At 28.0% G+C, this 15,295-nt stretch overlaps 2 protein-coding genes across 2 annotated transcripts; both read left to right on the top strand.

The window, feature by feature from the left end:
• The first annotated feature begins 4,840 nt into the window (after positions 1-4,840).
• LOC123295432 (protein takeout-like) lies at positions 4,841-6,855 on the top strand. Its single transcript, XM_044876777.1, has 4 exons — positions 4,841-5,003; positions 5,070-5,162; positions 5,947-6,219; positions 6,377-6,855. The coding sequence occupies exons 1-4, from the start codon at positions 4,931-4,933 to the stop codon at positions 6,688-6,690; spliced, it is 753 nt and encodes a 250-aa protein (XP_044732712.1). The 5' UTR covers positions 4,841-4,930; the 3' UTR covers positions 6,691-6,855.
• A 5,132-nt stretch (positions 6,856-11,987) lies between these two features.
• LOC123295763 (protein takeout-like) lies at positions 11,988-15,295 on the top strand. The gene is made up of 4 exons (XM_044877208.1): positions 11,988-12,116; positions 12,779-13,007; positions 14,290-14,423; positions 14,912-15,295. The coding sequence occupies exons 1-4, from the start codon at positions 12,029-12,031 to the stop codon at positions 15,220-15,222; spliced, it is 762 nt and encodes a 253-aa protein (XP_044733143.1). The 5' UTR covers positions 11,988-12,028; the 3' UTR covers positions 15,223-15,295.

Genomic DNA, 15,295 nt, shown 5'->3' with positions numbered 1-15,295 from the left:
GTTGACTTATTGTACCTACTCTAGAAATATTCTGTATAATAATGAAAAGAATAGATTTGACAACGTTACAACGGTGTAAAGCGCCAATTTCTGTTTCTTTAAAATTTTCGGAGTTGATAATTGTCTATTTCATAAAAACAATTTTTTGTGACATATTAATTAACCTTGTGAACCGATGTCAACGATATCTGTTATTGATTTTTAAAGTTAGCATACTCATAATGAAACATACGGAAATTACAATGTGAATTATGATTAATCGTTAATATTTTTTGATAATGATCGATAACATGTATTTTTTTTATTTATATAAATTCTTTAAGCTTTAGGCTTTCTTTTGGTGCATTATTATGAGAACACAGTTTTTTTTAAATATGAGAATTTTGATCTTGTATAAAGAATAACGCACGGGATCCCATTGAGTCAATGTAAAAACTACGATTTTTAATTTTCAATATTTCATTAAAAAAGGCATCCTCAAACTTGAATAAAACATTATTTAGATGCTTAGATTTAATATAATAAAAGGCTTACTGTTCTAAGTTTATTTTTATATTTTACCCAAACTACCTTAATGAGCCGATTATAAGAAATTTAATATAGGAATCTTGATATATTACATTCATATAATAAGGAACATCCTATATATGTAATTAAATTTTTCATCGTCATTGTATAAAGTATTTATGATAATTTTAATCAATTTCAAAGTACCTATCTTTAAGTGGTATTTATCTAGTGCAATCAAATTTTGTCATTGAAAGTCGACGATTTTATACGTACAATGTATTAGGTTAAATGATAAATGTAAACAAAGCAAGTGAAAACAAACAATTGACTGAGTTAATTGTTGAAATACCATGTATAGACAGTGTTGGTTACTCTATCACATTACACATATACCTATACATATCACACATACATAACTGAAAATCCCATATTAATACATACTATAAAATTTGCATCTAATGTGTGCCCTCGTGAGTAAACAGTGATGTTTACAATAAAATATTTCAAACAAAAGTTTTTTTTTTTTTTGATATGACCCAATTGACCTATGTTGTTTATTTACGAACGAGACCTCACTTTTTACGTCTTGAGTGCGCTGTAAAAATGTCAGCTTGATATCTTTTTTCGTTTTTTAGTTATCGTGTTGACAAACGTACGGACAGGACGGGCGGACAACTGAAAATGAACTAATTAGATGATTCTTTACCAAAATTTTTTTCATAGCATCGTAGCATATTTTTAATCGTTACAAACTTGGGACTAAACTTAATATACTATGTATATTTCATATATACATGGTATAAAAAGAGCTCGGTGTCGGGGGAACTCTCAGAAATTATAATGTTTCGCTTTAATTTATGTATTTTTAATTTTTTTAAAGTTATTTCTTCTTTAAAAATACATTTTTTTTTAAAGAAGTAGGTACATATTGTTGCGGGTGGATTTCGATCTGACAACTTCCCGCATGGTGTTCGGGCATCGTAACCACAAAACCAGGGTGTTTGTTCTTATTTTAATAGGTCTCTGTGTCTACAATGAAGCAAAATTTCTATGAACCATTAGTTTTAACTATGACTCGGATGTCCAATTAATCGAAACAAAATATTCTGACCTTCGTGTTTTTAAGATGTTTATTTGGTCATTAATGATTAGCTAGGTAATCGATTTAAAGTCTTTATGATTCAAATGACCTTTAAGAAAATCACGATTTATCAAATATTGATTTTACCAACCAAAAAGAGATTGGATATATATGTAACAACTTTTAGATCATTTCACACAATTGTGGATACACGAACCCTGTCCGCAGAGCTTTGCGTACGTTCAAAATCCTAGATTAAAACTAGAATTCTCATCAGAATTCCAAAACTGATTTACCTCACTGTTTGTTTGATTTTCATGTTTTTTCGTTTAAACTTAATTTTTTTTTCATTTTAACGTAACTTTTTTTTGCACCTCTCATGATTGATTATAGATATTCTCTTTGTTGTTTTGGAATATCCGTTGCAAATTCTATGCCATTTATATCATCTGCGTAGATTGTGCGTTGTCTACTAGCTAATCACTCAGGAAAATATTTTATAGAAAAACTTATAATTTTAAGTTTTAAATTTACATAAATAAAGAAGCAAGACAAATTCATACTTGAAAAATCCTTCAGCCATGAAAATATTTTTCTGATTTTGATAATAAAAAAAACATACAGAATAATATTACTAAATTTTTAATGTAATAGGCAGACAATATTCAAGGTTTTATTAAGATGAATGCATTTGATTACAAAATGTAAATAAATATTATACTTATTTGATAATTTTGTCGGCTCAAGAAAGATTATTACTATATTGGTTCTAAGCTGTTTATAATATTTGCATTACTTAGCCCAGTTTTTTTATAATATATCAGTTATGCAAAAAATTCAATTTTAATTACTTTCGCTTTGTCCAAATAATGTTTTTTTGTATTTACACATTTGTTTTTAGCGCTGGCATCTCCAAATTAGAAATAAATGAATTCTTCCTTAACAAAATGTTATACATTTTAAAGCCAGTCTATGGCATGTTTAGAGATGGTATTGACTACCGCATTTGATTACAATTTGTGGCCATCAACAAATTGTACAAGCAAACGAACTTTTTCAAAATTGAAGTTTATGAAAAACAAACTTTATTCTACCATGGGACAAGGTCAGTTAAACTCTTTAATACTAATTTAATCTAAGTATTGAAAAATTTAACTTTGATTTCGGCATAGACGATTTTCAAAGAAAAAACTTTATGTTCCCATTTAAATTAAATTAAGTATAAAATAGTTATTACCAAGGCGTGTGCAGAGTTTGGTGGAACTTCCCAGTATAATAAAAAGTTATAAAAAATATAAAAAAATTTAAGACTCGAGAAGTCGATAGCATTTTTTGTTCGCGCTATACCAATCAGAATAAATAAATAAAAAAGGGTCTTGCACCCGTAGGGCCCATCTTGTAAACCGTTAAAGATTTAACGGAACCATAATTTAAATGTAAAAAAATGTTTCTTATAAGCAACTTTTGCTTAAATCATTTTTTGGTAAACATCATTGGTTACCCGTGAAGACGCAAATTAATACAAAGCTTTGGTGTCAAAACTACATAAGATAGGCTGTTCAGAATTTGCAAGTAGTTTCAAGTAGTGCTCTTGTGAAAAATTTTCGACAAAAAACTATAAAACCTACTTTTGAAAATTTTCGAATTTTTTAAAAACCAAATAAATGGCATCCGAAAGAGAAAGTATTTTCAACAAAAAAAATCGAATCATCTGGAATAACTTAACTGAAGATTTTGTCTATCACTTCAATTATAAGACCGATTCTCAATAAACTACCAAGTTGACAAACACTTGATCAATTATTATAGAATTGATTTATCTATGAGACGCTTCAACGAATTATTTTTAATCGACGAAGAAGCGAATGGGTGATTTATGAGACTTGGTATAGTAACATAAACCATGTTCTTAAAAACAACTCGTTCAACACAATATTTGATTGTCTATAGATGAGAAAAGATTATAGCGCGTGAAAAATCTATTATTAAAAGTAATAATTAAAATAATTGACATCCGTGTAAGACATTTACAGCATTTTTTAATAATCAGCTAATAGCTCTTATTTCTTTTATTCATTAGTTAAAATGAATTTTAATTCATGTGATTGATGAGTGTCAATATTTTTTTTCTTGTTAATTCATGGTATATTTCCATGCTTCCGAGTAAAATTTCCTACAAAACGTGCCAAAAAGTCTATGAACTCTTTTAAAGCTCATAATTTACTCTATGATCCAAAGTATTCATATTTTTGTTCATCGCGGTCCACACACATCTGATAACGCTAACCGTTCGAATCCAAAACAATTTTAACCGTTGCAATTGGCATGAATGAAGAGCGTTCATTAAGCTAAGAAAAAATATTTTCTATTTTATATTTACTTCAAAATGCGGCGATGAACAAATTTTCTAGAATTCGTAAAATCTGTCCTTGTAGGGCTGGGAGAAGATCGTGGTCTTCCTGAAAGAATATTTTTGTCATTCTTGCAATTTCTACTTCCTTAATCATATCTCACAAACGTCTTATATGAGTCGCATTGATGAAATTATAAAAGTTATTTATTTTAAACTGTCTTTACACCCTTCTTATGTTTTCAGCCTTCTAGTAGCACCAAAGAATGAGAATGAATTTTCTGTGCCAAAAGCTTAGCCTGACTTCAGCCATGTATTATTCCTTCAAATCTCAAAAGAGATATATAGTTTATATGTGCTGTAAAAACGTTTTTTTGGATATATAAAATAATAAGCATTAATTTTTTTTCACTCTGCATGAAAAAAAAGTATTAATCTTATTCTCACAGAGGTCGTGTGGCAGGCATAGCAGACATTTAACAATTTTGTAATCTGAAATTATATCAATCAATATAAAAAAAAAAAACCTGACCAAACACACTGTCAAGGGCATTGAGTCATCAAATTTTAAAAGAATTTACCAATGTTGTTGCTAATATTAAATTAGTTGTTCCTAAAATGATTTAAATTTAATGAGGTTCCTGTCTCTCAACATTTCTGAAGGTTTAATATTACAAGATATAAAATGAAACCGGTTTAAAAATAATAATAATAATTCATAATTATTTTATAAGTGGTGAATTCTTTTTTTTTATGTAATTACCGAGAAGTTTATGTGATTGAAGTAATTAATTTATTCATATTTAGATTCTAATTTGTAATTTATGTTTATAAAAAATGATCATAACAAAATATCTAATTCAACCACAAGTTTTTGTTAGACAATTTTTTTTTTGTATATAAACTAACTGAGTTTGTATGTTTGTACGCAATTCATTAGTTTTAATTTCCAATCAATTAATCAGCAACAGAACAATCAATAAGTAACAATGAAATATTTATCTATTGTTGTTATTGTTGCTGTTTCATGTTTCATGAGCGTGAATGCAGCATCTGTGATACGTAAGTTTTAAATTATCATAAAAAACTTATTTTTAGTTTAATAAAATGATTATTTTCGATTTTCAGCTCCTTGGTTAACTCCATGCAAGGGAACTGATCCAAAATTATCTGAATGTGCCGAGAAAGAAGCCAATAAAGTTATCCCGATAATAGTCAAAGGTATGTGGGAAGAATAATATGTTTAATCTTGATTAACAGCAGCTTAATTATCAATGTGACAAATGCACTGGCGTATTCTCAGTGTCACAAAAAGGGAATTCAAAAAAATAATTTATAAAACATTATTTACACGCCCACATCCAATTTTCTAATATTAGGGCATTTGAAAGTTGACTCACTTTTATGCTTGCCTTGTGTCTATGAAATTCATTAAGGCTATTTTTTCAAAAATACTCAATACATTTACAGAGAACTGAAAAAAAAATGTATACCAGGGATTGAATTCTCTCTTAGTATAATTTTAAAATTGTTTTATCACTCGAATAAAAAAGAGGGGAGTTATAAGCTTAACGTGTCTGTGTATCTATATTTCTGGGTGTCTATTACCTATAAATCCTAAATGGATGAATAATTATGATTTTAAAAAAATTTTTCGAGAGTGTTCTTTGCTTTGTTTCTAGTTCAAGTTTATTCTTCCATACCTACCCGATAAAAACTAGAAAAGAGGAGATTGTACCTTTTAAACAAACAAAGGACAACATCGGTTCATCCGTTTTGGAGTTAAGATGCCATAAACGAATCGATCAAACCGAATTTAGTGTCGGAAGGTTTCTGATTTTTAATTAATGTGTTATAATAATTTTTGTTCTCTGCTCCTGATTCCTCTTATACCTAAATCCGATACCTATATCTCTGAAAAGGATATATTTGCTGGATTTGGAATGTATTGGGCTAGTGCTATTTCACTAAATATGTAATTTTCAATGGTTTAAAACTTTTATAGGTTATCCAAAGTTAAATTTACCAGTTTTGGAACCATTAAATATTCCTGAAATAAAAGTCGAAGCAAATGGTCAATTGAACATTATCTTACGAGATGGATTAGTGAATGGGCTTTCACAAGCTAAGGCTTCTGATTTCAAATTAGATTTTAAAAATCAGAAAATTGGTTTTAAATTATTCATTCCAAATTTAAATATTTTAAGTCAATATGAAGTTGATGGACGTATTCTAGTCTTACCTATTCAAGGAAAAGGTCCAGGAAATATAACTGCTGGTAAGTAACTCTATAATATAATAAAATTTATTATTTCTCATACCTTTATTTGGGATTGGATTTAGCTTTTTAAACATATTAACCTTCTAAAGAAAAAATTGTACATCATTTATTTACGATTTGCTATTTCTTGTTTTAAGTTTACGTTTAATTTTAGTTGATGGACTTTACGATATCAGTTTCTCATTTGAATTGTATGATAAGAAAGGAGTCCAATATGCAAAAATGAAAGATGTTGATGTTTCATTTGATTTGAAGCGATTATACATTCGTTTTGACAACTTATTCAATGGAAACAAAGAATTAGGCGATGCAGCAAATAATGCTGTCAACGCTGAATGGCGTGTTGTACTTAAAGAACTAGAGCCAGTTATAAAAGGTGCTATCGGTGAAGTTGTCCTACTTGTAGCGAATGGTGTAGCCGATAAAGTTCCATATGCAGAAATTTTTGGTGGTGAAATACCAGCGTAGTTTAGAATTTTCTATTTATTGCGAGAGTAGCTTCTCGAATGACTGACTGAATGGAATATTTATTATAGTTTGATTATTTTGTTTTCTGAGTATTTAAAAAATTTTAAATTATGTATTGATATGGAATTGTTATAATTAAAAATGAATTGAATGTTTTTATTTTAAATCGTATTTTTATTATTTTCCTATTTACAGAAAATGTAAATAGTTTCCTATTGAATTAAATTAAAAATTTATAAGAAAGCAGGTTTTTTGTCATATTATTTTCGAAAATATAGACTTATGCAGTGTATCGAAGGGCAACGGTAATCAGCGAGGGTATGTTATGCATTTCTTCATTCACATTACGCACAGCATTCATGACACAATTTATGGGGTTTCGGAGATGTCTGATATTTTTGAGAGATGTCTGAAGCAACATGAAATGTTTGTCACTTATTTCTCGTTTTATGGCTTTTCGTATCCATACAGAGCCTCTATAGCTAGAGAGTTGAAAAACGGTTCGTTCGGATCATGAGAGAGAAATTCGAAGAGAATGCCGCTTACCAGCCCCCCCCCTTGAAGTAGAATATTTATTTTCTTTTCGCCCTTGTATATAAATATTGCAAACGGTCCAAATATGTTAAGACAAAAATCCAAATTCAATAGAAAAATCTTAATAACAAGAAACATCTAATGAGGGACAAATATGATTATAGTAATGCAGCTTTGATGCTCGCGACTTAATGCTTGCATAATGCACATATAAGTCGATTGAAATACTTTTTTTCATAAGTGAAACAAAAAATTGTTTATGTGGAATTTTATGTAAATCATAATCCACGAAATTGAGTAACTTTAACATCATAATACTTTAAAAAAAATTTAACTGATGTAATTCTTTGAATTTTGAAGTATCATCTGTCCAAAAAAAAAAATTTAAAAAAGTATACTTTGTCATTAATTTAATGTTAATAAACTTTTATAATTAATACAGTCGAAAAAAATTTGTTTGGTATAGACATATAAAAAAGTTTAGAGGTAATTCCACACAACCTTTTCATGCACATAAGAGAAAAAAAGCGTGTCAAGAATACATAACAAAGCTTAAACAAGTGAAAAAAAACAATGGACTGAGTTAATTGTTGAATTATCCTGTATAGAAAGTCATTTGTTTCGTTTTCAAAAATTTTCGCAGTAATTTTTAGAATTTTGTTTCCATTTCCGAAAATCTTTCCACTAGTTAGCTACCACTAGTTGTAGCTAACTGCAGGTTTTAAGAAAAAATTACGAAAAATGTTTCAAACCAATTTATTTTTTTATTTGGAACATTTTTACATTTAATCTTTTTTCTATCTCTTACGGTTTACAAGAAGGATCCTGCGAACCCAAGACCTATTTGACCTATGTTGCTCATTTATGAACTCAAACTCACTCTTTCGTCCTGAGCACGTTATAACAGCTTCAGCACGATATCTCTTTTTGTATTGAGTAATCCTAACTAGGTTATTTTAATAAAACTTATCTCAAAATTTAGCTAGCACCTATCATTAAATAAGCGCTACAAACTTTAGACTAAAATTATCTTCATAACTAACTTTAACTAAATTAACATAACATTATAACTAAAAATAGTGAAATAGTACCAATGAATGGATAGAATTTTTGTAACAAGTAGGATCCAGAGAAAACAGTTCTCTCAGTCTACATTTGAATAAATTTTTTTGGCGTAAAAGTCCATTATATTTAGCCAATTTTTCTGAATTTCCAACTGTAAAAACCTTGTGATATCTTTGGATAAGAAGTTTCCTGCTATCATTATTTTTACGTTCTGGGAATATTCTACACTAATTCATTACCTGGAAATTGACTTTTCAAATCATTCTCGGACAAATTGCATCGAATAACCAAATTTAATTTGATGTCTTCCATATCAAGGAAGACAAAACTCAGAATTGGCTTTAATGTAAAAAAGTGCCGGGATAAAAAGTAGATAAACGCTTTTACTTGGCTGTTAATCTTCTAATAACAAGAACATTTTTATTGAGTCAACGGTCCAAATATTTAATTCAAGAAAATAAAGTATTTGGCCGCTTAAAAAATTTCTAAAATCAATAAAATATTTACTTCAGATCGGTTTTTTTACAGTGTATGTAGATTAATTACTGTAAGTCAAATTAATTTATTAAATTTTTGATTAATATGCAAATACATTGAGTCACGTTTTAACCTTGTGGTGAATTCATAAATCTTAATAATTTTAAGACAATTGAATTTATCCAATACATATAAGCTAATAAGTTAGTTATTATAAGTAAAAATTTGAAACAGGAAATATTTTTTTGTTCTTCCTGTTTAATTTATTAGAATGATTGAAATATCTAATGTTGTTAAAATCAAGGTACTAAACTATGTAAACCTTTTTACAATGAACTTCAATATTATATATGATTTCATGTAAAAATAAACGTCATCAATGTTTTTTTTTCCTTTTTTTATACCGTGTTTATGAAATATACATGGTATTTTAAGTTCAGTCCAAAGTTTGTAACGCCTAAAAATAATGATGCTACGAAAAAAATTTGGGTATAGGTGTTCATAGAATCACCTAATTAATCCATTTCCGGTTGTCTGTCTGTGTGTCCGTCTGTCATCACGATTACTCAAAAACGAAAAGAGATCAAGCTGAAATTTTTATAGCGTGCTGAGGACGTAAAAAGTGAGGTCAAGTTCGTAAATGAGCAACATTGGTCAATTGAGTCTTGGGTCCGTAGGACCCATCTTGTAAACTGTTAGAGGTAGAACAAAAGTTTAGTGTAAAAAATATTTCTTATAAAAAAATAAACAACTTTTGTTTGAAACATTTTTTCATAAACATCACTGTTCACCCGTGAGAGCGCAAATTATGCGCAAATTGTATAGTATGCACGGTTATATGAGTTATGTATGTGATGTGTGTATGTATGAGTAATGTGACAAAGTAATCAACACTGTCTATACATGGTATTTCAACAATTAACTCAGTCAATTGTTTGTTTTCACTTTTTTTTTTTTATTTAATTAAATTATGTTTTACTTTCTCTTAGAAAATCATTGTTTTTATCATGCAAATAGAAATGAAAATTTTTATAATCTCTCTATTTTTTAACCGACTTCAAAAAAAGAGGTTTTCAATTCGACTGTATTTTTTTTTTGTTATCTCAGAACTTTTGATTGGGTGAACCGATTTTGATGATTCTTTATCTGTTTGAAAGCTGGTACTTTCCGTGTAGTTCTATTTCATTTTAATCCAGTTCTGACAACGGCATCTGTGAGAAAACTATAAAAGTCTTAATTCCTCATTAAGTATGCACGACAAAAGGACGAATAACAGAATATCACGCCAACCGATTTCGATGATTCTTTTTTTAGTGACAAATTAGTTAGTGTACTTCAGATTAATTCACTAAAAATCACAAAATAAAAAAACGTTTAACAAAAAGAAAACCAACTTCAAAAGTAAAAAAATAACGATAATTTAATGTAGTTAATTTAATTACATTTATTGTTATTTTTGCAGTCGGTGTTAGCCAAGCTAATGTAGCCAAGTAACTGTTCTGTCAGAATTGTTTCCTTGGATGTCACCGACTCCAAACATAACAATAATTTTAACTACATTATATTATCGTTATTTTTTTATTTTGAAGTGCATATTAATTTGTTTTGGAAAAGTTTTACTACTAAAGTTTAAATAGTCTTACATTATTCCAATTTAAATATTTAGTTAAGGCCAGGTTTTAGAAAATAGGGAAGTATATTTTATCAAAGCATTGAGTAAAATTTATTTAATCAGAAATTTAGTAATCTGCCAGTTATGATACTTATTACTTTTTTTCTTGCTGAACATCTTTTATATTGTTTCAATACCAAAACTGAAATTTTGGAAGGTGTTACCAAAAAACTGAGACTTTAGTATCAATTAATGATTATTTAATACGTCTTTTGTACAATTAATTATTAAAAGTAGTCCTTTTTACATGGTTGTATATGAAGAAGACGTAATAAATTTTGGTTTTTTAGTCAATAAGTCATTTTAAATAGTTTTACCATTTGCATAAAAATCTTTTATCAATTTTCCTCAAATATTAAGCAAAAACATTTTTTGGTAAAAACATTGACTTTTATAGTTAATTTCTTCTAAACCATACAGAGAATCGTTATGAATTTTTTCAGAAAAAAACGTATAAAACTTAAAAATTGATACATAAAATTTCAAGTCTTTGGTAGTAACACTTTCAATTTACGGTATCGAAATACTTTAAAGAGTTGAAATGAAAATTATAACAAAATTTTTAAATTTTATTTATCAAATAATCATCCTTGTCTTTTGTGAAAAATTCATATCGATTCTTACGGTTTATGAGAAATATATCCTTTTTTTGTAAAAAAACTGACTTTGATAGTTATTTTCTCCTTAACAGTTCAGAGAATGGATATGAATTTTGCACAAAAGACGTATTCGTTGTGTGTGTAGTCATGGTAGGGACAATAAAAACGATGCCAGCGCTTCCAGTGAAAAATTTTGGCGTTAAAGGAGGCTTTTATGATTAATTTGCAATTCTTTACATGTAAATGTTACAGTGAATGTCAAATTAAAATTATTGAAAAACACTAATTAATTAAACTTAATGCATTAAAAATTGTGAAAATAAGAAATCAAATTGCACAAATACTATTTTTCAAATGTAATTTATCATAATTATGTATTTAAATTTGTTAGACAATAATATTAAATTTTCAATGTAAATGATAAATGCAATCCATACAATTATATATGCATTCATATAATTCTATAACTAGAGTATCGTTACCATGGAAACGTCTCCAACAAAACTCACACACGGTGCGAATAAAAGGATGATTAGTTGATAAATGTTAATTATTGCACATTCAGGCACCACCATGTTATTAATATACTTACCACAAAAAGTGCTACCTACTCAAGGTCATCAGATGACACTACTAACTCTGTTGCTATTATTAGTACTATTAAAGTTGTGTTATTTGATTCGTTAAAAATAAATAATTCATCCCTTTTGGAAATTAATTCCAGTTTTGCATGATTTTCACAAGCAATAATTAAAAATAAAAATTTATAAATTGAGTATAAATAAGAAAAGAAAAAAACAGTCACAAAAAAATTGTTAATAAGTATTTCATAATAGTTATAATGCATTTAATTAACATAGTCTCACATTTTTAAAGCTGCATACAAAAAAAAGTTTTAGTATTTTTATATATATACACGATGCACTCTTATACCGAAACATCAGAAATAATTTTGATTTTACTCAACCAGAAGAAAGACAAATAAACAACAATGAATCAAATTCAAGTTGTTTTTCTAATCGTGTCATGTTATATTAATGGTGTTGTGTTATACGCAACGGGTTCTTCTTCTTCATTACGTAAGTTGGTTTTTTTCATCTTTTCATATAATTATCAACTGAAAAAATGGGTTGATCTGAATGCCACTTTCATCAATGTTCGAATCACTATTGAGTTTTTGTTCCTAAAATTGGATTTTGACGCCGTTTAATACTATAGATAGAAACAAAACTGGAGAATGGGGTCAGATTGAAGTCGATGTATATAAACTTCTTGATCTTTTTTCGAATTTGGGGAAAATTTGAGTTAAATAAAACCCACATGTGATTTATCGAACACTTTCAGTTAGTGACTTAAATAAATGGTGCTCAGGTTTAAGAAAAACTAATGTTATATTTCCAAGTAAAAATAAATAAATATTATGAAAAAGGGCTAGAAATGATGTTTTTTATCAAAAAATGGGTTAATGATGAAACTTTTATCAGTTAATAAATATTTGAACTCTTACTAGAATTTCACTAAATTTTCTATTGAAAATTTCCGGGTGGAATGTGTCAAATTTCAATGAATATGATATCTGAGACATTATTTACTTTTGCTTCCTAGATGTATAATATACAACGAAACTTCAAATATGCAAAGCACCTCCTTTTTTGTTGAAGCTTATTCTAAAAAACGTATATTTTAAATTTCATCTTTATCATTTAGAGCGTAAAAGCTGAAGTCTGTTTCTTATTTTCAGCTGACTTCATTAAACCATGCAAAGGAAACGATCCAAATTTGAACGACTGTGTAACCAAAACAGGTAACGAAGTCATACCACATTTAATTAAAGGTTACCGACCATTGAATATGCCTTCTTTCGATCCGCTGGTAATAGAAGCACTTAAAATTGAAAATGGACACTTGCAACTTGAAATGAAAAATATGGAAGTTCATAATCTTAAATCAGCGAAATTAATAAATTCCAAGTAGGTTTTCAAAATTATATTTTGAATATTAATTGAATAGTAATTTTTAAGTGATTCAACTGCGAATTTTACATAAATATATATTTTTAACACGCTTTTATTAGCTTGATATGTATGTACCTATCTATGTTTCTATGTAACGGGATCTTTGAACGTGATTTTCACCCACTTTCAAGGGTCGAGTTGAATTGAATCACTTATCAAGAACCTATGACAATACAGTAATTTAATAAGTATATCGATTATACTGACCAAGATCTTCAGGATTAAAGATTAACCACAAAATCTTTGATGGTGGAAGCGCAGATAACATTCCATAATATTAATAAATAATAACTAAAAAATCACATTTTTGTAGCTAGCTGAACTAAAAAGTAGAAAATAAATAATAATTTAAAATAATTAAGCTGAAATAAAAAGTAAAAAAATAATTTTAAAAAAAAGTTTAAAAAAATGAATAAATAAATAGAGTGATTAAGAACAAAACACAATTATTTTATCGTAAAAAAAAGCGTGTCATTCTATTTAAAATATTTTATATTGATTTTACGTTTACCGATATCTGTCAATAAATTATTTAAGATAATCAAAATCTACCACCCGAAGCTTTTTTACGATAAAATGATTTTTTTCTCAATCACTCAATTTAAAAAAAAAAATATATATATATATGAATAACAGAGATCCGTTAGGTATAAATATGTTAAAAGCTCGGAGTCCAAGGATAGTCAATGAATCTTTAGAAAAACTATTCGACTGCATTGTTTAAAGATTACTTAAAAAAGTAAAAAACAAAAATTTGTGCGATCTTGCCCAGGGGGTGAGGGAGATCCCTTCTTTGGGGTGGAAAATTTTATGTTAAAAATGATGACGCGAATCGATAGAAGGGTGAATTCAAAGCAAAAAAGTCATTTAAGCATATTTCGAAAAGTCAATACTTTCCGAATTGTTGGCGATTGAAATTCGGAATATTTAACATCAAATACCTGACAAATTTGAAGTTTTTGAAAAAAGTATATCATACACTTTTTAAAATATATAAAAAAAATCATGAAAATGGAAAAAATTTCATGTCATTTGCATGAAAATTGGCGGAGATTGAAATTCTCAACACTGAATTTAAGTCAAATGCAACTTTCACATTAGAATTATTTCATTCTTGATAAAAAATATTGCTAAAGAAACATGAAAACATTTATATCAATTGCGTAAGACTAATTAAAACTTGCGTGAGTCTGTATTTAAATTGACTCCTAAATAATATTAAAATTATTATTTTCAGTGTTGATTTAACCAAGCATGTTATTACACTGAAGTTAAATGTTAAAGATTTAACATTCTCAGGCATTTATGAAATGTCTGGACAAATATTGGTTTTCCCATTAAATGGAAAAGGGCCGTGTAAAATTGTAGCTAGTAAGTTTAAAAGTCCTAGAGTAAGCGTACATATTTTAGAATTATGTTTTTACACCTAAAAATTTGTCTTGGTCGAATTATTTGGTAGTACAATAACACTGAGAAAGATATCGATAGTGTTGCAGTATTTTAATCATGGAACCAGAAAATTTATAAAGACTCCACCAGATTAAAATTTGATGATAGTTTTTCTACTATTATTATTTTAATACTGAGATAATTGAATTCCCGATACTGAAAACTTTGGTCTAATACTAAAACAAAAGCGAGTCTTCACAACACTTTCAAAATTTCAACTTTCCGGACTAAGAACACAAAACTTTGTTGCTTGTTGGTCAAAGTTGATCAAAATCATAGTCTACCAACTTCACTTAACCTATTTAAGCAATGCAAAAATAATTCCAGAAAATGTACGCTGGCTCTAAAACTGTTATAGGTTTGGAGAAAATCTTAAATTTAACTAAATTGTTTTTCCATAATTTGTTTAGACGATGGTGACTATACCGTTACTGTAACATACTCTTTATACGAGAAAAATGGTGTTCAATATGCAAAAGTGGAAAAAATTGATGTGAAATTAGATATCAAAGGCTTAAATTTCAATTTTGAAAATTTAATCAGTACTAAAAAAGAAATTTCTGATAACATGAATAAAGTATTAAATGAAAATTGGCAGGAAATGATTAAAGAGCTAGAACCAGCTGTAAAAGAAACTCTATATACGATTGCTAAGCAAGTGATTAATGGTATTCTTGATAAAGTTCCGTATATGGACCTGTGGGATAATGAACATCCATAAACAATAGACACTTGATTTTCGTTGTTATCAGTTTTAATTGTTTTAAAAATGTTGTTAGGAAATTGTATTATAA

Source organism: Chrysoperla carnea, chromosome 3 (genome assembly GCF_905475395.1).
Source record: "Chrysoperla carnea chromosome 3, inChrCarn1.1, whole genome shotgun sequence".
Lineage (NCBI taxonomy): Eukaryota > Metazoa > Arthropoda > Insecta > Neuroptera > Chrysopidae > Chrysoperla > Chrysoperla carnea.
This window is presented reverse-complemented; position numbering and strand designations above follow the sequence as displayed.